The sequence below is a fragment of the Anopheles ziemanni genome, chromosome 2 (genome assembly GCF_943734765.1).
Source record: "Anopheles ziemanni chromosome 2, idAnoZiCoDA_A2_x.2, whole genome shotgun sequence".
Taxonomy (NCBI): domain Eukaryota; kingdom Metazoa; phylum Arthropoda; class Insecta; order Diptera; family Culicidae; genus Anopheles; species Anopheles ziemanni.
The window spans coordinates 62,301,276-62,327,007 of NC_080705.1; the positions used below are offsets into that span (position 1 = coordinate 62,301,276).

Consider the following 25,732-nt stretch of genomic DNA (forward strand, 5'->3'; position numbering starts at 1 on the left):
TCACAACTATTGGCTGTTGTCACATGTTTTTGGCACAACTCCTCTAAAGCGGATGTGACATGTTTTTGGCACAACTTTCCTTTTGGAATGCAGGTTTGAATCGATCTATCGATATTGACTCATTTTTATCTTTAAGTTTTACTTTGAAGTGTTTCCTAAAACTTCGTACAACTTCATGGGGTCCTTCATATGGGGTTTGTAGTTCGGTGTTGACTTAATCCACTCTCACTAGAACGTAGCTGCATGTATCTATACTTCTATATTGATTTTTTTTTTAATTTGAAGGGTAGGTTCGACCGATTTTAAGGCTTGTTTAAAATTTTGAATAAACTCCGGGAGGTCCTCCGTGCTCTTGGTATTCGTTGGTATAACTACCTCTCCTGGAAGCCTGAGACTTAGACCGTACGTCTTTTCCGCTGGCCAACCTTTCATTCTCGTAAGCTTATAAGCTACATTCGTCATTCTTGTAACCTACACATTCATTCTAATGTGTTATATCCCCTCCCGCTGTTATCGCTTTTTTCAAATGTCGATGGAATCTTTCCACCATTTCATAAGCCTGGGGCTGATAAACCGCGGTTTTGTTGTGATGAGTGCCTAAGATGAGTTTCGTAAGTTCTTCAAAGATTATTGATGTGAATTGTCATCCACGGTCGGTCGTAATTACCAACGGACAATCAAATCGCGAGACGTAGTGTTCTACAAATGTATTCGCCACGGTGCTTGTCTGTTATTGGAAAGCATTTCGGCCATTGAGTGTATCGGTCTACAATGATTAGCAAGTATTCTTTGCTCTCGGAAGGCGGCAGTGGACCAACTATATCCATGTTTTTTTTTATGTGGCACGACATCCCCAAGTGGGATAAGGCCTCTCTCCGAAGAGAGTTTTTCGGTGACCGAAAGACGGTATATTATAGATCGGTGGTCAGCCGTTCGTAATACATGGTTTTCCTAAGAGATAGCGGTACGTACAGTCGGATTGTTTTTGACGCCTCAGACACCAATTTTGTTTTGTCCAGTATAATTTTTTCAAGCTTGATTTTAAATTTGTTTTACTGCTGAAGCACACTGCATTAGTTTTTTCAGCCCTTTATCCTCCTTTTGCTCTCTGGAACAATGATCATATGTAATTTACGTGATCGCATGTGTTTCCCCAATCCTTGAAAAGGCGTCCGAAACTACATTTCTTTTCCCAGATATGTATTAGATGTCGGATGTGAACTGTGATATGAAGTCCAACTGCCGATTTTGATGTGGCGCTTTCTCTGCTTTGGAGGTTAGCCCTGTTGTTAAGGGTTTGTGATCTGTGAACACCTTGAATTATTTCCCTTGCAGAAAGTGACAGAAGTGTTTTATGCCCAAGACTATGGCGAGGAGTTCTGTCTCAAATGTGGTGTACCTTTGTTCCGTTAGCGTCATCATTTTTGAGACAAACACTAAAGGTTCCCAGTCTCGTTGCTTTAGTTGCTGCCGTACCTCCCTGATAGTAAAATTGGATGCGTCGGTTGTGAGGGAATATACCGCGTCACTGTTTGGGTGCACTTCTAAGTCCGATTAGCATACACAAGAATTCAAATAGCCCGAATGGCGTTGTTATTGCTGTTTTTAATGTCTTCCTCGGCCACCGGAATTAGATGATATGCCCGAACAATGTCCAATTCGGAAATGTATTCACATCCGTGCAGATTTAGTGTGAAATCATGCACGTGCTGAATAGGATACCTGTCCAGAACGGTGATCGCGTTTACGCGTCTATAATCCCCGCATGGCTGGCAGTCTTGGTCTTTCTTTCGCACCATGTGCAAAGGTGAGGATGCTGGAGAAGATGACACTCTGCAGATTCCAAGTCCAACACGTGTCAGAACTCTGCTTGAGTTATCTTCCGTTTTTTGGATTCAGACACCTAGGTTTCGCAAATGGTAAGGGGCCTTTTGTAGTTATATGATGTCTTGCTGTGTGGTATACTAGTTCGGTGTCCATCTGTGCTATCACTGCTAGCACTAGCTACGTCAAATGTAAACTATCGAAGGACACAAGAGTGTCCGCGCAGTGTATCGGCTCCGGTGCCGGCATCACTACACACTGTCACATTTCCACTTCACTTCAGCAACTTAAAGCAGAGCTTTTCTGAGCACACTTGGGATCACTGGAGGCACTAACTGAGATCGTGACTGGCTGGATGAGCCTTTTTATACCAATAGCCCGGGTGTGCACTATCACTTCTAAGGTTCGCCCCCTGTAAATAATACCGCACCTGATAGGCAGATGACTCCGCTTAGTGATGGGAGTTCCTCATCCTATCTTTTGCGTGATAAAATGTTGTGAATGAAAGTAGACTGTGAATGAAAATGAGCCATGAAACATAATATGCAGTTCTGTGAAAATTGTAAACTGTTGATAAAACATTGAGCATGCAGTTGATCAGCAAAATTTGATGGAGAAAAGTATGAAAGATCACAGGATCGTTGACAGCTATGCGCGAACGCAGAGAGCCAACGGAAATGAGCACTGTTGCATTCATCAGCATACAATTTTGACTGCTTTGAAACTTTTTTAACTACGAAATACTTACCTAAGTAATAATAATTGTTTTACTTTCGATTTGGTTCCAATATTACTTGTATATGTATGTATAAACCTATTAAAAGGTTTATAATGAAATGAAGATCACCAGAAACCCATCTTGGTTCACCAAACATTTTCTTTTATTATTCCATCTGCCCTACGTACGTTTATCGTTCTCTGAGGAAAAAATTGCGCATTGCTAAGTTCAATGGACGTTTCCGAATTTATTCGTAAGTTAACAGTTTCTTATCTACAAATATCTGTATATATATTTTTTTACTATGGCGCGTGTGTGTTTTGTTGTAAGTGTTGTTTTTTTTCGTGTGCAATTTTTTGTTTGTTTGTTCGTTCTACGTTGCTGTTTCCGCGCGTATTTGCTATTAAACTAGTTCTTTCGAATAGTAAATAGATTATGACCGTTCCTGCATCTAAGGTTTCAAGAGACATTTCGGTGTGTGCGACAACCATTTCAGACTACAAGAAGACGCATCACATCCAGCATCCAGGTAGTTTGCCAGGCAACTCATCATTTATCGTGGCTATGGTACGTTTTATTGCAGCCTGGAATGCTGCAAAGGGACTCGGTGCTAAAACGCAAACATAATAATCCCATCCTTTATCGTACCTGTGGTGGCCAGTGTGGAAAACGGTCATGCTTTTCAGAAGCTACAAGAGGTTCTTTTCCATGCCTGATATAAACACACACGTGAATGTACTCACTTTGTCATGCCTTTATTTGTTCTATGCGCAGATAACAACACATCTCTCCCCAAACAAACGGGGTGGGAATAAAACCGATTTGGCTAAGATCACTAGAAACTTTGTGCGAGTGTTGCGTAAATAGTTGGATGTGCAAAAACACGGTGTGCACTTTCCTCTCTGCATCTAAACGTGGTTAGTATCGTGTTAAAACATAACAGGTTAGCTTTAGAGTAAGAGCAAACTCGAACAAGTCTGACTTGGAACCTACTGGAAGGGCCTTTAAAAGGTCTTTACCAACGACGACAAATGGGAGCAACATCATTGAACGTAAAATCTTGATTCACCTGTGCGTACGAGATGTGCACTAATTAAATATAGTGTTTCGACATATTTGGCACTTTTTTCCAGTTCTATAGATAATAGATAATACCAAAAATGCTGTAATTAACCATTTTGCTGGTAAATGCGAATCACACAATATCATCATTAAACAGGCTGGCCCTCCCAGTGGATATCGTTCAGTTTAAAAGTTTTCAAATAAATGGCACTTGTTATACTAAATAATGTTCTAAACTGAAACCAATAAATAGTGCCTGTCCAACCAGTATTTCACTATCATAAGACTTCAACACTCTATGTGTGTTTTTCGTGTGTTAATGTATATGTTTCTCTGCCGTTGTTCATATCTCTCTCTTGTTCACATTTTCCAAAATCTAGAATTCTAATGGTAGTGGTGGAGTTAGTTTTGTTAATTTCTCTTTTACTCTTGTTGTTTTTTTTTTGTTTCATGTAATCCAAAAATCCAAAATACCTCTAACTTTTCATTTTCTAAACGAATGGCATTTAATTACGACAATCTTTAAATAGAGAATATCATACTTTTACCTTTTCTTTCTAATATATTTGGCGTTTTAAAGTTGTTTCTTTTTTGTCTCAGTTACGACTGTTTGTCTGAAGTGTATGGCTTTTTTTCTTCCATTATCTCGTTTATGAATGCTGTGTGTTCATGCTACTCCGAAAGTGTTGATAGTTACTTGTATAAGACGTCTTTTAAGAATTCGTATAGATTTTACTACCATCATCATACAATTACTATTGATTTTCGAGAAGAAACTCAAGTTAAAAATAGAGTTTGGCTTATTTGCTTTCACTTTTCGTTCCCATTTTGTATTAATTTGTTTCATTAATGTAAATTCCTTCCACTTATTTGCTCTCACTACGTTTGCCTTCGGGTTTTCTTTCGTTTACAATTTTGCTCTTCTAATTCTGTTTACTTTTCTTCAGCTTGCTTTCTGCTATCCCATCGTGTTTCAAACTTCTGTTTGTGTTTGTCAAAGTGGTAGACAATGTTTTTACAATCCAGTCTAAATTACACAGTGGCACAATTTACGCTCTACGGTTTTGTTCACTAGTGTTTTTAAATCACGTTTTGTAGTAGTTTGTTGTTTTTTTTTCTTCAATCGTACGTTACCATCAATCGCATCTTAAAGCTACCTTTTTTAATATTATATAATGTTGTTTCTGGTTTGTTATGTTTTTCTTTTTCATTACTTTTCTAAATCGCAAAATTCAACCCCCTTCAGACCTTTTGTGATGTTAGTGTACTTTTTCCATTTGCCTGTTTTTTGTCGTTATTGTTTTCCGTTTGTATATTACCGAGTTGTGGAACTTTTCTATTTTAATCCTTTGTTTTGCCTAAAAGGTGCTTTTAACTATCTGAAATGATATCTAATTACCTAATCAATATATTGCAATGAAAAACGGAAATTCAATAAACCAAGGTGGGATTCTGTTATGATGAACTGTAATGCAAAGAAACTATATGCATCAATATCCTATAGACATGTTAGCACAGGGAGCGGAATAAATATTGGAGCCATCAATGAACAGTAAAAATTAGCTTTAATTTTACAACTGCATGAAATTTAGTTCCTGTTAGTTGCCAATATCTTTCTTTTGTGAAGTGCTTATGGAAGATTTTTTTGTATTTTGTATCCTTATTTTTACAGTGTACGTATAATGGTTCAAGACCCCTGGACTGTTTTATAATTGGGAACATTGAAATTGCTTTCTGAAATTGGACCACAAAAGTTCTAGTATATTTACCCCTGCACAATCACCAATGTCGAATCGTCCCGTTGCTGGAAGTAGTAAGAAGCTTTAGTTCGTAAGAAAACAAATGTAGCATTGTGGTAAGTAAGCGCAAAAGTACCACTTTACGTGGCGTAATTGTGTCGTCACATATTTTCTTCATCCCCTGTACGCTACAGTTCCGCAAATGTACCACACAATCTCCCTTCGTATTAGGTCGTTAAATGATTGAATTTCAGTACGAAAAAGGCCTAACACCCGTTGGTTCCATTATATAGAGCCGCGATAGTTAAAATTAAAAACGTCCTCTGAACACAGGAGAGAAGGCTTGCTAGCAATATCAAAGTAGGCACTCCTAGACACAGAGAATGTCATGTTATGACAGTAAGTGTAAGAAAGCTCCCCCACCTTTTTGGTGGATGGAGTTTTAGCTTCGGTGCCAAGATACGTAATAGTAACGAGGACTGACAGGCTAAATGGTGGCCACTGAAAACACGAACAGAAACTCATCGGCAGTAGATCCTACAGCCATTGTTATCGCCACAACTTTACCTATGCGCGCTTAGCGCGCTCTTCCGTGGCTGATACGAATTTACAAATGCTTTAACCTTCTTCATGCTCGATGTCCATTTTTGGCGGGTATGAACAACGAAATGGTGGATCTATCCATCGCATGATATCGTGTGTAGCTAAGTTTTCGTTTCGTTAATTTTTTGTTTTTCTTGTGCCCTTTTCTAGGACTAAACACTGACATCTGTGTTTTTCTTGTTCCTTCCTACATCAATCGTATTCTCCGCAAAATTTGGTTTCTTTCTATACACTAATGAGCTCCACATACCAGATGTGCCTGTATATTAATGTTATCAGTTGTTTTTGTTGGTGTTCGATTTCTGACTGTAATTTTTTTTATAGTCGCCGGTTTGGTCGACGTTTACTGCTTCCTGCCTGGTTTTCCGTTGATTTGATGCTTTCCACCCCACCGTTTTCCACACTTTCCGATGCACCATTCCCAGAAGAAGAACCTTTCCAGCGCGTTTGCCCGTACTTGAGGCGCAACTCTTCGTGCAGCTTATCACGCAGCAATGCGCTGCCGGTGTCTGCCTCGAGGAATGGCGGTGCCAACCCTTGCGCCACACGCTCATTGATAGGTATTAGCCGCCGGCGGCTGGATTCGTACAGCTCGAGATTAAGTGGTGAGCGACGGGAACGTTTTCTGGTTTTCACTGGTAGGACGGGCTTTTCTTCTCCCTCGGGCATCACCCGTCCGGTGTCCTTGTTCACGCTCGTTGCCGAGTTTGACGATGCTCCCGCGTCTACCGTGTCCTGTCCGGCCGATAGCTTCCCGTTGAACGTGTCGCACTTGAACACGGCGACGATGCTCTCCTTGCTGTTGTTTTTTCCCGAGTAGGTGTCAAATTTGGACGCTTCCTTCGAAACCCCGCCACCCTTGCCAAACGTTTCGAAATGGTGCGAAAGATCTGGTGGCGAACTGGTTGCCGCATCTCGACTGAGCCGTCTTCCGATGGTCCCAAGCCGCTCGCTGATGATGCTGTCCGTGCTGAACCGGCGCACGTTCAACGATGACGCAAAGGACGAACTCTTGCTGGCGCTGGCATTGGCGTCTCGCTTGCCGAACCCGAACCCGGCCCGCAACCGTTGGCCAGGGCTGGCCCGGCGGCTGGCAGAAGCAGACACCGACAGTCGCCCACCACCGACCGGATGTGCCTCCGGCAGTAACGCCTGCGAAGTGCTCTCCGATGTCGCCGATAGGGACGCATCCACGTCAACGTCCGTGTCCAGCTGCACCCTGTTGAGTTTGATGTTTCTACGTTCGTTTAAAGCACACGCATAAAACACACTGACCACGTGGATAAGGGCAAACCGAAGGGTGGACTTACCTGCGTATCTCCTGGATCATCTCGAAGAACTGGGCCTTGCTCTTGCGCCGTCGCCTCTGCTCATCCTCCTTCTGGGTCAAAGGGAAAAGTGTGTTAATTGTTGCCACTAATACTGGCATTCGTTTCGTGAAGCCATGGCATATGGGTTGCTCGAATAGCAGATGTAAAGTTTACAACTCAAATACAAAAACATAAAAATTTTGCAAGTTTAGATACATTGAAGGGAATCCGTTTTCACACTTGAAAGATTTTGAAATAAATTTGAAGACAATTTGGATCTTTGATTCTCAATGTTAGAATCGTTTTGCATAAGATACATATCTTTTTTGCATAGAATAACATCTTGCAATCATCCATTTTTTTCGTTTATGCAGAGCTTCACTTCTAAGGTCCTTCTTTTTCGCCCAGCAACGAAAAAAAATGTTTAAAGTTTTTAAATATCCAACAAATATCAAAAACACCATAAGCAATACATTACCCGTTTGACGCTCTTCTGGAACAAGCTGGTAATTTGGCCTTGACGTATCGTGTGCACCAACTCCTTCGCCGCGTGATGCGGTGAGACCAGCTCGACGCAATTGATGAACCGGTACAGCTTCTGGCTGAAGAACATGATATTGCGGCTCTTCCAGATCGTGTCTTTCGGCTGATGGCGTAGTATCGGCAGCGTATACTTGTAGAACACGTGCTCGATGATTAGTATCAGTACGCCGAGCACCATGCCGACACCGAGCAACAAAAACACACCGGCTACCGCCGTCACACCGAGCGGTTTCGGTTGTGCCATCTCGCGGTCCAGCCGAAAGCAGGGTAGATCTCCATACCATTTCGCGGTGAGTATGTCCAGATAGCCGTCGTGGGAGTACTTGGATATAAGGGCGGACATAGTTTTCTTCAGCGGGAAGCTAGTGAAACCCGAAGATATTGTTATAAGATCGGTTTTAAACGTTATTATGAAGCAGGTTTAACTTACCCCTTGGACATTCCTATGGCATACGAATCTTCAATATAATTATCACCTATCCGCTGTAAGGAACAGCTTTGGTCCGTCCCGCGATAGTAATCCAATATAGGAGTATCACACATGAGTAAGTCGATGGTACCATTTCTAATGAGGGGCAAAACAAAGAGATTTGGTATTTCGATATCCAAGAAGTGGGTATTTTACATCCATACTTCAAACGTTGTATGCCTTCGTCGATGCTTTGTAGTTGATATTTTTTCATGTGTTCCCAGAGTCGCTTATCGTTCTGCTGGACGTACGATTCTGCTGCGGTAGCGATTGGCGAACCAACACGTTGCGTTAACATCTGACAAAGTTATGTATGAATTAAGAAGCAGAAGTAGTAAAGTTTCATCTCCAAGCATCATGAGGATCACACACTGTCTACACATACGTACCGACATTTCGTAGTACTTTCCCTCGTTGTGGAACAATAGGCCCGCTATGAGTGCCGCGATGTTGGCAGTGTAGGACGCAATAAAGATGACGCTGAAGCCACCCCACACGTTGATGAGAAATTTGTTGGGCCACGATTTCGGCGCCTTGAAGGCGACCAAGTGTCCGCAAAGTAGACCCCACATGACCCAAAGCGCTGTTACGTGAGACATATTAAGATTTTTAGCATATCATTAGAACAGTATTGAAATGTGTAGTATAAAGAATCTGGATAAACCGTACCGGAGGACATGCTAAAGTTCTTGCTCCGTTGCCTCCCCCAAGGGTTCAAGCCGAACGGACTCAACCACTCGTAGATCGCAACTGCAACGGCCGTGACGTTCAGCGAGGTAAAGATGGCTATCCAAAGTTCCGGCGAGAAGGGTAGCAAAAACGCCAGCAGTGGTATGTCGGTGGACGTTTCTGGTGCAGCCAGCAATGATACTCCCCCATGGAAGTATGGTATAGTAAAGTCGATAACCTCCGAGCGGGCCCTGAGATGAAACAAAAGCAAGCGAGTTAATAGATAACATAGTATCTTACATAGTATGTATGCCTACGGGGGTCCCGAAATACATACTTTGAGACGCTCAATGGAGCAAACGATAGATCAGCCGTCCCAGACATGAGGTCCCCGATAACACCGTTCCACTGTTGTCGAGTCCGAACCGGTGGAGCGGTAGAGAACTCAAACGGATAGTAGGATATCTCATCCCTACTGGCGTTTGCAGCAGCTTGTGCCTGTTTCAGTTTCGATCCACGCTTTAAACTTCTTCCCGATTGCGCTGGGAAGGGCAGGAATATTATTATTTACTTGATAGAACATTAAGGTTCTAGCTAAGCTTACTATGATTTTTACAATATATTTTACTAACTAAGCCTGCTATATTTAATACCAGATTCTTCGTTTTGGCAACGCTTACCGTCAAACTTTGACTTTGATTCCACGTTGGTCGATGGTGTGGGACTACGCACTGGGGGCACTGGTCCCGTCGTCTGCTTTTCATTCATTAAGCCAGGAATTCTACGTCCAAACAGTCCATCGTGGACAATATACAGATGGAAGTCAAAGTTTATCTCTGCCGCCAGCTTCTGCAGCAAGTCCATCGATAGACCGTAACAGCAGCGTTTGCTGAAGGGCGAAAAAAAAACATTAGTAAATAAGGAGGGCACACATCCCGACTTTACCATGAGAGTTGGCCATACTCACCGATAAAGCGGATATGCCTGATGGCGGTCCTCGTTATAGAGATGCGGTGCCGGATCGATCTCCCTCAAACGGTTACGCCGCTCGATTTCGTTGAACATCAACGTCAGGTTGTGACGACCGGTGGTATATATCTGGTAGCATATGAGGCCCCGAAGGCATTCGCCCTCCTCGTTTACCGGCGATTCCATTACGAATGGTGGCGCCACTGAAACTACCACTCGGAACATTGTTTTTGCTTTACCGGATAGACCTAGGGATGAGTTGAATATGTTAAGTTTAATGGTTCTTTTCAGTAAACCGAGTTAACATTTTGACATGTGGAAAATAGATGGAAGTGGTCTTCTCCTTCTTCTTGCCCGTTAAGGGCTTACGAGACTTTTTCCATATGTGTACGTGGATAGTCAATCCTCTCGTACAGGGGAGGGGTCCGGTCTCGGTTGGGATTCGAACCCACGCCGTTGAGGTGGTGAGCCTCGGCGATCATGGGCCGATTTTCTAACCGGCGCTACCGCTCGGCTGTCGCGAACCCCAGATGGGTCTTGCCCACTTTTTGAAAGTCGATGGAAATGTATAACTCACCCGAAACGGTAACATCTCCACCAGGCCAAATAATCGTATCCAGGTGGACCGATCGTCCCGTTATCAGCCCTACCCTCCGCCATTTTGTCGCGATGCCCAAATTGCCTTTCTCCGTATCCGTACCGATTGTTCCGGATCCGCTGGCCGTACCGTTCGTCGATGTGCCGTAGTGTTTGCCATGCGACGAATTATCACCGGAGTGGTCTGGTTTGGTTGATGATTGTCTCGTTGTTGGCACCAGGTTCAATATTTCAAAATGGCTTACAAGCGATTTTTCGATAAATCCACTCGCTATCGGAAATCCTGAGAGTGCTTGGCGTGCGTTTGTTTGGAGGTTTCTGGAAAAAAACCACAACAGATCAATAGAGTTCAACTGATGAAGACACATTTTCATTGTCTTTTATACCGTGCAAAGTTGTACGCTTTCGTCTGCTCTGCTCGGTTGATCGAACCCATACATCCTCCTTTGTAGCGAGTGGCACCGCCACCACCACCACCACTACGACCACGTCCACGGTCGCCACTTCCTGCCGGTCCTCCGCGGTCCGTATTATACTTATGGTTTGTGGGCGCTGACCACCAGGTGCTTTGGCGTTTAACTCTAGAACTATTTGTACTACCGACATCACTGAAATTTGCACTACTATTGCTTACAGGCGAAATAATATCGTATGTCACGTTCATCGTTTCCTTGGCCGCTCCCGTGTCTATCGCTACATTCCCTGGATATTCCTGCTTTTCCGCTTGCGGTGGTACCGACGTCCCCGCGCCGTCTACTATCGTCGAGTGGGGTTCATGTCTTAAAAAGCTAGTCTCGTGAACACTTTGTTGTGTATTTGCACTGTTAACTGGTAATGTTAAAATGTTGTCGACAACCGACCGCTTCCGGGGCGCTTGCCCTGGACGCTGACCGCGCTGTCCCTTGGGAAGATCCTGCGTTGTGCTTCGGGTGGTACTGATTGACCCGGAACTCTGCCACGAGCGTCCTTTCCCAATAGTCGGTGTATCTTCCCGTTCGACTTTGGCCCAGGTCGCGGCAAACAATCGTACAGCCGCACGGATGAAGTGGCGATCAATTTTCATCTTAACCGGTCGAAGGGCAAGTAGCCCAACCGGGAAATCCTGGTTATGGTGAAACAGTACGTGACCGGAGGAGTTGTGCGGCTTGAGCTGATATTCGCTGCTTCGTTTCAGCTTCATTTCCTGCCCAGCGATACTGTCCACTGCCGGCAGTCCCAGCTCATCGTCGACCGCAGCTAATGGAAGTACGCGTCCTTCATCCTCGAAGTCATCGAACTCCTCCGAGTCCTCTTCGAACCGATCTGAACGACGCAAAACGTCCACCAGGCTATGATTGCTATGTCCATCCTTTTCAACCCGGCCACTCTTCACCTTCTCCGGACGTCGTGCTTTACCTTGCTTCGAGTTTCCGGACGCCCCCAGGGAACCGATCGAATCCCCGTCCGGGTGCGGGTTGATTAATGCCGCACTCCCGTACCGCGCCGAGTAGCCTTCTACAAATGTGCGCGTCCGATTCTTTCGTCTCGGATCAAAGTCCTCAAACTCCATCCTCCGCTCCACCAGATCGGCCAGATGCGAATGGTGCCGCAAATCGAACGTGTCGTAGAAATCATTCTCTAGCTCGCTGCGTCCACCCATCCCGACACCGGTTTCCATCTGCTGTTTGGGGTTGTATGAAGCTTGGCCTGCCTCGTAGAACTCGGTTGCTGATGTCGTGTCCATCCACAGCCAGACAAAGTGTCCGTTTAGCATCTTCATGCGCTGTGCCTCGGCCATTATTAGTCGAGCAACTTTGAGATTGCAAAGTACCAACACCACGCCTTTGGTAGATCGAGAGATATAGGCTAATTTTCTAAAAAAAAAATAGATAAATTTGTTGATATTTTTATCTTCATCAAGATTCTTCCTGAAAAAAACTACTAACTTGTAAATTAAATCAAAGTTCGTTGGAAGTGTTATTATAATTGGATTCAGCGGCTTTTGACGAAGCGGAGTGCCTTTTTTGCCACTGATAAGAACGTATGTATCGACATCGCAGAGAATGTGGTATGAATGCCAATGAACCTTTAAATACGCGAAAAATGGATGTATTAAATATTATATAAAACCCGCGATAGATGCACTCTTACTTGTAAAAAGGTTGCTCTGATCGCTTCAAAAATTTCCCTAGAGGATGGCTGTAGTATTGCTTGTAATTTTGTTGATAGCTGCAATGGGACAAAAGAGAACCCGCTGGTAAAGTAAATCCAAATGATTCTGTGAGCCCCTTAGCTTACCTCATCGTGGGAATTATGAAGTGAGGCAATTCCTCCCTTCGCCCACAGGACGGGCACCTTCATCGCGTTACCAGCGAGGGCTAACGACTTTGCCGCTTGGCTGTCACCCACGATGACCATTCCGGCCAGTGGCACACCGTCGATCGAATCGCATGCCCCCGTGATGAGCTTAGAGGAAAACCGTCCATTGTCCGGAAGGTTGATGTAAATGGGCCTGAGTGGAGGTCCTTGCGGGTTCCCGAACGGTGGGCCCATATCGATGAGCGTGCGGGCCAACGTACGTCCCCATAGTTTAGCGCCACCACCCACGGCCACCGCAAAGTAAACAGCATCCGGTCGATCCGGAAAGACAGGCTGCGACCCATCGTCGAAGGAGGCCGGTGGTTGAGCCTTCAGCATTTCAGCGACCGGCGGTAGTGGTGAGGGTACTCCAGACAGCAACTCCGAATATTGGCCACCGATACCACGAACCAGCGTGGAACGTGTGCTTGTTTCATTTTTGGGCGTCCCAACCACGAACGAAATAACCAGTAAAAATATGCTGCAAACCGCTACGTGTGGGGATCCGCTCGGAGACCTCAGTTTTCGCATTATCCGGTCGAAATCCATCGCTTTCTAATCGTTGGCTTATTCCGTTACTGTTGCAGCAACACCTCCGGGGCTTTGTTTGAGGTCGAGTCAATCTAACCTTGCGGACTGTTTATGCATGTGCCAATCGTATTGTCCTGACGAATGGTAAAAAGTCTTCGTCTACGAAAGAAAAAAACACATTTTAATGAATTATCCAAATTCTATGCAAACAAATATTCCCGTACAAAAGCACCATGCCAAAAAAAGTTATAGAACATGATTTTATCACCAGATATCCTTCAATGCATCCACAAACACTCATGACCGTGATTGATTATATAATCGTTACATTGAAATCACCAGCTATCAAACCATTTCGATGTATCGATAGAGGGTTGAAAAAAGCGATGAAAATACTAACTGCTAATCTAGAATGTTCACATCTGACGCAAAAGATAAGTATCGTTGTTGGCGAAAAGTACTAATACACAAATATGTCAGTAAGTACCTAAAAGAATGTTCCTTGTCCAAACGTGTTTCATGGTAGTCACCATTGAAAACTTGTTGACATAATAGTGTCCTTCTGTAGTACTGCTTTTTTACACTCACCGATCAATGCTAGTGCCATATGCCGTCGTTAACGTTGGTTTCATAATTTATCCACTTTTGCTGGCGTTTTATGTCGCTGTAGTCAATGTGGTTTTGCACTATTGCTTTTTCAACTAGTGCGGAATGGCAGAGAATACAAATCAAACTCACTTTCGGAAGGAGTTTTTTTTTCTAGTTGCTTGAACTTATCAGCAGGACGTGAGATGGAGGGGTTGGGATGGATTCTTTTTTCGGTCTAGGAGAAACCCTCCGCTCCTGCAAATCCTCTACCGAAGAAGAGGCTGCAGCTCCTGCTGAGTTCACCGATGGCACGTAAATAACTCTTGCTTTTACAGCTTCCTACTTCAAAACAATGTCTTCATCTTGGCGAGGCTCCAGGTTGTGCGCATGTGCGAGGCAATGTTTTCATGTTGCTCAGCCCAGAGAAAAAGGATAATACACATCAGGCATTTACTCGCTAGGACTTCTCACTGGATCCGGGGGAGCTGCAAAGAGTGTTTGAAAGATATTCAAAGGAGTTGATCTAAAATATATGATAGAAATTGTTAGTAATCTTTGAGGGTAAAAGCGGGCTCCACTGGTGCTTGAAGTTTTAAAAAAATTGTCGTTCGGGTTTAGTTGACCTTTTGGATTCTTTTTCACTTACTTCCCGATTTTGAATTGAAATTATTGTAATACATACTTTTCAATCCCCGTCGGATTCTTAATATATTTTCATACAAATGTGCGTTTTTTCGAGGAACTTCAATTAAACTCAATACAAAAATTGTCATTAATTCGGTTAAAATGGAAAAATACCTAACATCGTGTGAATAAAGAACGTTTAAATTAATCATTCATTATAATGATTAAAATTTGCCTATTTAACGAAACTAAACGAACTTCAAAATTTTTAAACATAATGCCATAATTTATGTATCTATTCACCTTGGTCTATGGTTATGGCGTGTTGCCATACTTTTTTTTACATATGTCAGTACAGCAAAACCTGTTCAGAGCTTCGCTGAATGATATCTACGCAATAAAATCGAAAATAATTCTTCATATTTGTTTTTAATTAAAGGGAAAACTTTACCTGTTCCATAGCAGAATGCAAGGTAATAACATGAAATCAAAGTGTACCGCAATGATCGTGAAAACCACTACAAAGTGTACCAAAAGACGGCGACGGTCCTGTAGCCTGGAGCAGATGCTGACGCATCGGGGAATGTCCAAAAAAAATCAATTATCCCCGGTGTCAGCCTAATTCTTCAATCTGCTAATGTCTTGTTCTGTGTATGCATTTTCAGGTGATCAACAACAATTCTTTAGCGGACAATCGTACCCGCAACAACCAGGATACAATGTGGGCTTTGCTCCACAACCCGCCGTCGCTCCGGGTTTTCACCCAAGTGCGTTCGCTCCGTCACCGGAGGCCGCAGGATATGCCCCTTACGATGCCGAATCGACAACTGCTAAAGGCTTCGACTTCAGTGATCAATCCATAAGACGAGGCTTCATAAAAAAAGTTTACTCCATTTTGACCGTACGTATAGCTAGCAGCATACACTTGAAACCGATTGTTTCCTTATCATCTTTTACTGTTTATATGTTTGCTATATTATAGGTACAGCTGGCAATAACGTTTACTTTTGTCACTGTCGTCATGCTCCACAAGCCAACGAGGCGTGTGGTGCAAGAAAGTGTACCTCTATTTTGGATTGCATTCATCGTTATGTTCGTAGCGCTCATCGGCATCTCCTGCTGTGGGGAAATGCGGCGTAAAGCACCAATGAACTTTATACTGTTGGGCCTCTTTACTTTAGCCGAATCGTTCCTGGTTGCCGTGGTCTCTGCACAATACGATGCAGATGTGGTAAGTGATAATTTGTGTGTTAAAAGATTTACCGTTTGTCTTATAAACGTTCTTTAAATTACTTATACTTTTAGGTGATGATTGCACTTGGCATAACTGCTGTGATTTGTCTTGGGTTGACACTGTTCGCTTTCCAGACAAAGTATGACTTTACGATGATGGGTGGTTTCTTGTTCTGTGTCGTACTGGTGTTTTTCATGTTCGGGTTGATTGCTATCTTTTTTGAAGGAACAGTAATTACGCTAATTTATTCCGCACTCGGAGCATTGATTTTCTCCATGTACTTGGTCTACGATACGCAGATCATGCTCGGTGGAGAACACAAGTACTCAATCAGCCCAGAAGAGTACGTGTTTGCCGCGCTGAGCTTGTATCTTGATGTTATCAACATTTTTTTGCATATTCTTCGTATTGTTGCTGTATCGAGACGTTAAGCTACCGATGAAATGTATGTTCTTTTTGAATGGCATGATGTTTCAACGAAACGTGTCTAATGCGAGATTGTCATCGATTGAATGTCCGATCTGGTTCAAAAGTTCTAAAGAATCGAGATTTATCAGAATAATTTAAACGATATTAATGTCTCTACTAAAACACTCCGATATCGTCAGGTGCGAACACATTAGAAAGCATGTTTTTCTTACAATTGTATTCAGTGATAAATCTGTTATATGAGGTCATCATGATAGCTGGGGCGGAAACGACAGTACCTGTCAGTTCTCTCGACACTGTCCCATACAAAAGATAAACAACACTTTGGAATAGCGAAAAAATGACAAGAAGCGCCGTTTCGTTTCCGCGCAGACTCTCGACGCGTAAGGCTGGTGTCATTGCTTTACCGCACGATGTTTTGTCGGACGACAGGTCCACCAATTTTCCTGTAATTTTTCAATTTCTAAGGCGATTAAATGAATTTTATTATTTTTCTTAGATGAAAGCCACAACTCCGAGATTATAACGTCCAACTTTGTTGACAGATAAAATCGGATGCGTCCATCCGATAAAATCAAATGATTTTGATTTTGTCGTGCGGAGAAATCGTGCGAACCTTGCAGCTGTCAAATCCCATACATTTTCGCCTGTCGAAAGATCGTGCGGTAAAGCACTGACACCAGCCTAAGTGGCGTTGATTTGGATCGTCGAGAAGATATCGACACGGCCAGCCAATGTTAGTCACATTTTGTATACGACAGCGTCGAGAAAACTGACAAATACCGTCCGTGTTCCGTACCAGTAATCATGATGACCTCAATAATTTCTTTAAATGATAGTCATAACTAGTTTACCTCAACTAGATGCCAATGTGAATTTGATAATGTATTTGGACATAGCAGTCTAGCTTCTTCTAAAGGCGTCTCTAAATCTCAAGTCAAATATTAATTCAGTTTTGAATAAAGTCTAATTTTCCGACAATGCGCCCATAACAACGAAAACGAATGCGATATTTAAAAAAAACAGCTGGATTTGATTCGTAGAATAATGTTTATACAACATTTTTAACGAAGTATACATGTAGTATTTGTCGTAACCAACGTTCATTTTACGCTGTATGAACGAACCATGGTCTATATTCTCGGCAGAGAAACTTACTGTTTAATGTGGTAAACAAAAATAAAAATATGCAAACTATTTCAAAATTTTATTCCATTTTTTTAATACTTATTCTAATGCATTATCACTGAGCAGGAATTGAAGAAAACTAATTTTACTTCCCAGTTTCCAATAATACTGGCAATTACATCCATGATTACCTCATAACATTTAAGACACCATGCTTTTCTACCAAAGCAAAACGCAACCACCAAACACCATAAGGTATAACCACTGTGTTTTGCAAACAATGTTGGCTGAATCATAAAAATAATACTAAATTTAAACTGAACAAAAAGTATTGTTGCCTAGAAATCCGAAAACCGTTCACTTAATGTGTACCGTAACGTTAGTTTTGTCTGTTAACCGGTTGACCAAGGTATTCATGAAAAACTAAGTGCAACAATTGTTACATGCCAATCGGTTAAAGGGCATTTGCAAAATTCATCGTCAGGAGCTACTCACCGGTTATTTGGTTAATTTGTTTTGAATACGCTTCGTAATATACCGAACATCACTCAAATATTTGTTCGACTTCAGTGCAATACGAAACGCGGTCTCAAGAGCAGCAGGAGAGGCAACCAACATTTAGTTTCAACATTATGATAAGGTGCTAGCATTAGCAATAGCTGCAAGCTTTTGATTATCACGTAAAAAAGGAATGCCCGCAAAGAAGACGTAGTTTGTAATCTTCATGAGTTTTTCGTTTGTTTTTCTGCTCCTATCGAGTCGAATGAGGGGTGTTCATGTTTGCGTGCAAAGATTAATGAGTCTACAATTTACAATTACAATTGGTTTCTGATATCCTTATAGATTCAAATCAGCCCTCTACGACTACTACAGTGTAGGATATGCGCTACAGTCCAACTATCGCAATCCGGAAACCCACAACCCGGTTTCACACCGATTCTTCTTTCTCGGAAGGATCCGGCATAATTCGGCTTCGCCCGGGTCATAGCACTGCTCCTGTATCACCGGCCGACCCAGCTATGATTTTTAATCGTCAGATTGCGCTTGGCGTCATGATTTTGATACTGATCTCGATGGTTTACCGCGGCAGTGTGCGTCGGAAGGCTCCGATGGACTTGTGTGTGAGCCAGGATCAGCCGTGAGGAGGTATGTATTCTATATGGGAGCATCAGGAAGGGAAACTGCCATCGTATTGAAAGTGTAAGCCACGAATAAGAATAAGAATATAACGGGAGGAAAGTTTGTGCAAGGGCCTATGGGTTCCAAACATCATTTAAAACTACTTTGTCGCTAAATTCGGATCCAGTAGCATGAAATATTTGCTACGAATAGGTTTCCAATGATAACTTTGATGTGTTGAAGAAGTTGAGACTTGTCCGCTCAGTTTATAATTATTAAAAGACATTTTCAATGAATAGATATATGCCTATTTGCATTGTGTACATGCCGATTTCTTAAATTTGGCGGAAGGTATGGTGTTTTTTTGCGCGAATACGCAATCAACGAAACATAGTATGTACATCAAATCGAACCATGAATCAACGTACGCAGAACTTTTTCGTTCTGAGAGGCAACACGAATGATATTTCTATGTGGTGACACAGTTTGCCTTTCAAACGAAGTGGCACTTTACCGTGATGGGAGGCGTTCTGTTCATTGCCGTGCCGATTCTAACTGCTTGCGATCTTCATCCAGGACAAACATGAAGCTGATGAACGTTTCAGCTGAAGCCACGATATTCTTCATCGGTATTGTGTATGACACCCAGCTGATGATTGGGGATGAGTACAAGTACTCAGTCGGTTCGGAGGAGTACATCTTTGCCGCATTGAATTTCCAATCTAATCTTTGCTGATCTGCTTCGGTCCATGTGCATGATGGCATCTATGGGCAACAAATTCCTAATGCCGCACCAGACTCAACCCCAGTGTGCAAATTCATTGTTCTTTCTCGTTCTGTCTAATTGACAATTGTTAACAACGAAATGAGATAGCATGACGATTTTGCAGGCTGTTAACATAATATACCATATTTATATAACGAAACGTACGGATATACTAAATGCAGTTAAAATATTTAAACAAGATCCCATAATTGATGATCTATTCACCTTTATTATGGCAACATTATTTTTTCCATCGCATTTGTCAGTACAGCGAAAGCTGTTACGAGTGTACGATATCTACACAGGGAAATCGAAAATTTGTAATCTTATTTGATCTCAATTAAAGGAGCAAGTTCATCAAGTTTCAGAGCACAATGCAAGGTGATAATTTGAAATTAAAATATAACGAAATGCTTCGTAACAGACAAAGTGTATCAAAAGCCGGTCTCCGTTCTGTATGATTGAGTCTGAAGCTGACGCATTATTGAATATTCTAAAAATATATAAATATCGCTAGCCACAGCCTGCTATTTCAATCTGCTAAATTCTTCTTTCTTGTTGCGCGGCGTTCACGCGAAGACACACCACGGTAATAAACACCGTGGATCAATCAAGAATGATCTAGCCGTCGTAACATTTAAAAAATATATATAATTTGCTAAAATCTACTAACATCCATTATTGTGTTCAAATTTGTAGATGATAAACCGCAACAACCGGAGTGCAAAGCTCCGCAACCAGCCATCGCTGTTGGATTTCATCCAAATGTGTTCGCTCAAGCGCCGAAGGCTCCTGGATGTGCCCCTTACGATCCAGAATCGGCAACGGTTAAAGGCTTCGACTTCAGTGATCAATCCATAAGACGAGGTTTCATTAAAAAAGTCTACTCCATTTTGACGGTACGTATAAACGTGCCAAGTTTCGCTGGGTACGAAGAAGAATATCACTATAGTTATTTACATCATTTAATCAACCATATACGTGAACATCACTATATTATAGGTACAACTGGCAATAACGTTTACTTTTGTGTCTGCTGTCATGCTCCACGAGCCAACGAAAGGTGTGGTGCAAAGAAGCGCACCTCTATTTTGGCTTGCATTCATCGTCATGTTCATATCGATCATCTGTATCTCCTGCTGCGGGGAGATGAGGCGTAAAGCACCTATGAACTTTATACTGTTGGGCCTCTTTACTTTAGCCGAATCGTTCCTGGTTGCCGTAGTCACTGCACAATACAATGCTGATGAGGTAAGTGAACATGTTAATGGTAGTAAATTTCCACTGGTTTTTAACATTCTTTTTAATACTTATACTTTTAGGTGATGCTCGCACTTGGCATAACCGCTGCGATTTGTCTAGGGTTGACGCTATTCGCTTTTCAGACAAAGTATGACTTCACGATGATGGGTGGTTTTCTGTTCTGTGTCGTACTGGTGTTTTTCTTGTTTGGGTTGATTTCTATCTTTTTTGAAGGAAAAGTTATTACGCTAATTTATTCCGCACTTGGAGCATTGATATTCTCGATGTTCTTAGTCTACGATACGCAGATCATGCTTGATGGAAAACACAAGTTTTCAATCAGCCCAGAAGAGTACGTGTTTGCCGCGTTGAACTTGTATCTTGATGTTATTAATCTTTTTTTGCACATTCTTCGCTTCATTGGTGCTTCGAAACGTTAACCTGCCCATAAAATGTATGTTCGTTTTAAACGACCTAATATTTCATCAAAATATGTCTTATGCAGGATTGTCATCGATTTAAATGTCCGATCTAGATCAAAATGTCGAATGTAGCGAAATCCATCAAAATGTGTCTACTACAAATATTCGATATCATCAGGTACGAACACATAGGAACGCATGTTTTTCTTTCGGTTTCAGTGAAAAACTCTGTTAATACCTCATTCAGCATTTATAACTTTTTCTAGTCAAACTTATAAACAGAAGATGCCTTTAAACAATAGTCATAACTAAATTACCTCAACCTCAATGCCAACGTCAAGTTGATATGGTATTTGGACACTTCTGTGTGGCTTTGAATCTGTTCTAAAAGTATCTCTAGTATACAGTTGAAAACAGTTCAATTGTTGAACAACACATTCATAACAACGAAAATCATTTTTAACGAAATTACTAACGTTTTTGTACCGTAGGTTAGGGTATTTTTATACGGTCGAACGAATGAACGAATTATGATCTATATCGTCGGTAGCGAAACTTAATTGTTTAATTTGGTAATCGAAAATAAAAATATGCAAATGATTTCAACATTTTGTTTTATTCATTTATTCGTTCCTTAACACTGAGGACAAGTTGAAGACAATTATTCTTACTTCTCACTTTGCACACATATATTCCCTACACCAATAAAGTCAGATTAAAACAGAAACAAAAGCCTTATTTTAAAAAAGAAGAAGGATTGCTCTTTGCACTGTCCTTTTCATATTGATACACATTTCTATACGATACGAATTTTGGTTTCCGAGATATTCAGCCTCAGCACGAACTTAAGTGGAATTAATCCGGTAGAATCGATATACCAATTTTCATCATTCCAGCTGTGTACTGACTTTATTGATGTAGTGTATATGCATCAATAATTTAGTCCTTCGTTTAACGACATATGTTCCTAAAGAATTGAGTTTATCATGAAATAACGACGCGAACTGTCAGCTTTCTCGACACGAGCTGTCAAAACCCCATACTAAAAATAAACAACCAATGAAAAAATTACTAACAGCGACGAGAAGTCATCGACGCTTGCCTAAAACTGCTACAAAACACTAAAAGCGATAACCGTTTGTTTAAACATGATCCCAAAATTGATAATCTATTCACCTTTATTATGGTTATGGCATAATTATTTGTTTTCATCACATCTGTCATTACAGCAAAACCGGTCCAGAACGAAAAACAGGTCAATCTGCGCAGGAAAAGTTATTCTAGGACTCACCTTATCTGTTCTTAATTAAAGGAAAAACTTCATCTAGTACAGACCACGATGCAAGGTAATAGTTTGAAATCATAATATAACGAAAAGCATCGTGATAGGTCATACAAAGTGTGCCAAAAGTCGCCACCATGCTGTGTGCTACGATGGCGCATTGGGGAATATTCTAAAAATAAATAAATATCGCCGGACACAGTCTGCTTTTTCAATCTGTTTAATTCTTGTTGCCCATGGCCCAACGGTAGCGCGAAGACAGATCACATCAGAGGTCCTGGGTTCTAATCTCGAGTACGGCATTCTTCCCCAGGATTACGTACGGTTGCCCATGGATCTGCAATACATCCCTGTAGCACGTACTCCCCTCGAAACAAAGTCCCATAACAGGTTTTCGTTCGTACTGTGGAAGCGAGTTTATTGCTCAATCTTTTTGAATCTACACAGTTCAAACGTTTTTAACGTAAGTTCGACGTCTTTAACGTTCGATGAAAGCGTGCGATAAGACCGTTAGCTTCGGGGTCCCACGAAAAGACCCACGCAATCGCGTCAGTTCTGTGAATAAGATTCAAATTGATGTCCTTTAACCGTTTGGTTGTTTCGAGAAATCGAGGAAACCAACATCCACAAAAAGTCTTTGCCACTGTGAACAGCTTCTGGCCAACGATTGCGCCACTTGATCGTCATTAACAGGTACCGATTCCGATTCGATCCACTACCGAGGAAGTGGTCCTACCAGATCGATATGATCATGCCGGAAACGACTTTTGGAAAGATCGAATTCGCCAATTGCCGCAGGTGTATGGCGATGGCTCTTTGTTCGCCGACTGAAAACTGAACCTCTTAGTTCACCTGTAGCAGCTAGATCGAAACGTTTCTACTCAAAAGGATACGCCTCAGTACAAATAAAAAAAAATAGAACACCGTTTATTGTCTTTAAATCTGCTAACATTCTTTTCTGTGTACAATTTATCAGGTGATAAACCACTGTCCCCGCAACAACCGGAATACAACGAGAGCGTAGCTTCGCCACTCACCATCGCTCCGCAACCCGCCGTTACGCCAGGATTTCATCCAAGTGTCTTCACTCCGGCGCCGGAGGCACTCTCCCCCGGTATTAGGAATGGCAGTTCTATTATATGCCGTGGTTCGGTCACGGCCACAAAAGTTTCTCAGAAAGGGCTTAGTTCTCTTAGGGGACCTTTTCGTACAATTAAATTAATAACCTTTTATTTATTTTTTTTTCAGGTGATAAACCACAGTGCCCGCAACAACTGGAATGCAAAGAAGGCTTCGCTTCGCAACCCCTCGTTGCTCCGGGATTTCATCCAAGTGTCTTCGCACCGCCACCAGAAGCAGCTGAAGGTGTCCCTTACGATGCCGAATCGGCAACTGTTAAAGGCTTCGACTTTAGTGATCAATCCATAAGACGAGGTTTTATCAAGAAAGTGTACTCCATTTTGACCGTACGTTAGATTCAAAGACCATTCACTATAGTTATACTACAATTTAAGCAAGCAGCAAACACTTGTAACCTATTGTTTCTTTATCAACTTTTAAAATTTAATTTTTTTTGTTTGTTATTTAATAGGTACAACTGGCGATAACGTTTTCTTTTGTTGCCGCCGTCATGTTTCATGAGCCAACGAGGCGTCTGGTGCATAGAGATACACCTCTGTTCTGGGTTGCATTCATCGGCATGTTCGTATCGATCATCTGCATCTCCTGCTGCGGGGAGATGCGGCGTAAAGCACCAATGAACCTGATACTGTTGGGCATCTTTACTTTAGCCGAATCGTTCCTGGTTGCCGTAGTCACTGCACAATACGAAGCAACAGAAGTAAGTGATCATTTTTATGTTAGAAGAACTTCTGCTCGTCTGAAACATTTTAATTACTTATTTTTTTAGGTGATGCTCGCGCTTGGCATAACGGCTGCAATTTGTCTAGGATTGACGCTATTCGCTTTTCAGACAAAGTATGACTTCACGATGATGGGTGGTTTTCTGTTCTGTGTCGTACTGGTGTTTTTCTTGTTCGGACTGATTGCTATATTTGTCAAAGTGAAAATAATTTCGCTTATTTACTCCGCACTTGGAGCATTGGTATTCTCAATGTTCTTAGTCTACGATACGCAGGTCATGCTTGGTGGAGAACATAAGTTTTCAATCAGCCCAGAAGAGTACGTGTTTGCCGCGCTAAGCGTGTATCTTGATATTATCAACATTTTTTTACATATTCTTCGCTTTATTGCTGCTTCGAGACGTGCATAACCTACTAATGGTATGTCCGTTTTGAACCACTCAATATTCCAACAAAATGTGTCTTATGTAGGATTGTCATCGATTTAATGTCCGATCTAGATCGAAAGGTGAAATTGATCGAGATCCATCAGAAAGCTTGAACGCGAGAAACAAAACGATATTAATGTGTCCACGACAACATTTCGATATCATCAAGTGCGAACACATCGGATCGGATGCGTTTCCTTCGACTGTTTTGAACTGTATTCAGTGAAAACTCTGTTACTACCTCATTCAGCATTTATTATGTTTTCTGGTCAAACTTTTGAACTTATGAATCTTTAACTAATCTTAACAGTCTTAACTAGTTTAGTTTCCAAACATGTACTTATACACTGACATCAATAATTTAATCCTTCGTTTGGCGACTCCTGTTCTTACCTTTATTTCTTAAGCCACTTCCTCATAGTGTTTAATAAACCTAAATTTCAATTAGTTATTCAGGGAGTTATCCACGGAGGGCTGACTGCTCACGTGCATAAAGCGACAACGTCTAGTACGAGTATGACGGGCGGCCATGAACTATAAACGGTCGTTACGCCAACGAGAAGATGTATTCAGAATGTTTGCTGAATCGCGCAAATATAATTACATTTAAACTGAACAAAAACCACCAAACTCTTTAAAAATCGGAAAAAACCGTGCCTACGAAAAGAAATTATGTGAATCACTCTGATCATCACTCTGATGGAACCTACGAACAAAGCATAAAATCACGGGCGAAAGGAAAGGAATGGAAATTATCGTGCGGTTGCTCTGTAGCGGGTTATGCAAAATGCTTCGTGGTAGGTTCCATCAGAGCTCTGTTCATAACCATGATCAAAACTCTGGTAAATTTCGTTTGTTAGGCCTAACGTCAGTTTTGATTGCTAACCGGTTGGCCAAGATGCTTATGAAAAGCTAAGCGCAACAAAGATACGTAATGTGTGCCAATCGGTTGAAGGGTATTTATAAAATGCATGTTAAGGCATGTCGACCGGTTATTTTGTTATTTTGTTTTGTATATGCTTCGGTATATTACACCGCACGAACATTTGTACGGATTCAGTGCAATTCGAAACGCGATCACGAGAACAGCTTCGTTTAAAAAGATTTCACTCGCGAGTGTTTCAAGAAAAAGCCCAAAAAACGAAACGGAATTTTAGCCTCAACATTTTGATAAGGTAATACTGCATGCTAGCAATAAAAACCAGCTACCAGCATTTGGTTATCTCTAAAACAGGAA

The 25,732-nt window shown here is 41.9% G+C and overlaps 3 protein-coding genes across 3 annotated transcripts; 2 read left to right on the forward strand and 1 right to left on the reverse strand.

Annotated features, from left to right (window-relative positions):
* Positions 1-6,154: 6,154 nt before the first annotated feature.
* LOC131294043 (uncharacterized) lies at positions 6,155-23,279 on the reverse strand. Its single transcript, XM_058322090.1, has 17 exons — positions 23,209-23,279; positions 13,469-13,530; positions 12,781-13,331; positions 12,634-12,711; positions 12,429-12,568; positions 10,890-12,356; positions 10,484-10,821; positions 9,905-10,154; positions 9,618-9,826; positions 9,275-9,479; positions 8,938-9,188; positions 8,658-8,851; positions 8,433-8,566; positions 8,230-8,364; positions 7,735-8,161; positions 7,257-7,327; positions 6,155-7,183 (listed from the first exon to the last, which is right to left on the reverse strand). The coding sequence occupies exons 1-17, from the start codon at positions 23,277-23,279 to the stop codon at positions 6,265-6,267; spliced, it is 5,502 nt and encodes a 1,833-aa protein (XP_058178073.1). The 3' UTR covers positions 6,155-6,264.
* Positions 14,964-16,456, forward strand: LOC131281071 (protein lifeguard 1-like). Its single transcript, XM_058310324.1, has 4 exons — positions 14,964-15,056; positions 15,249-15,484; positions 15,566-15,814; positions 15,889-16,456. The coding sequence occupies exons 1-4, from the start codon at positions 15,050-15,052 to the stop codon at positions 16,246-16,248; spliced, it is 852 nt and encodes a 283-aa protein (XP_058166307.1). The 5' UTR covers positions 14,964-15,049; the 3' UTR covers positions 16,249-16,456.
* Positions 23,280-23,344: 65 nt separating the features above from the next.
* On the forward strand, positions 23,345-24,477 carry LOC131294044 (protein lifeguard 1-like). Its single transcript, XM_058322091.1, has 4 exons — positions 23,345-23,357; positions 23,454-23,671; positions 23,797-24,045; positions 24,115-24,477. Exons 1-4 carry the CDS (start codon positions 23,345-23,347, stop codon positions 24,475-24,477), a joined length of 843 nt encoding a protein of 280 aa, XP_058178074.1.
* The last annotated feature ends 1,255 nt before the right edge of the window (positions 24,478-25,732 follow it).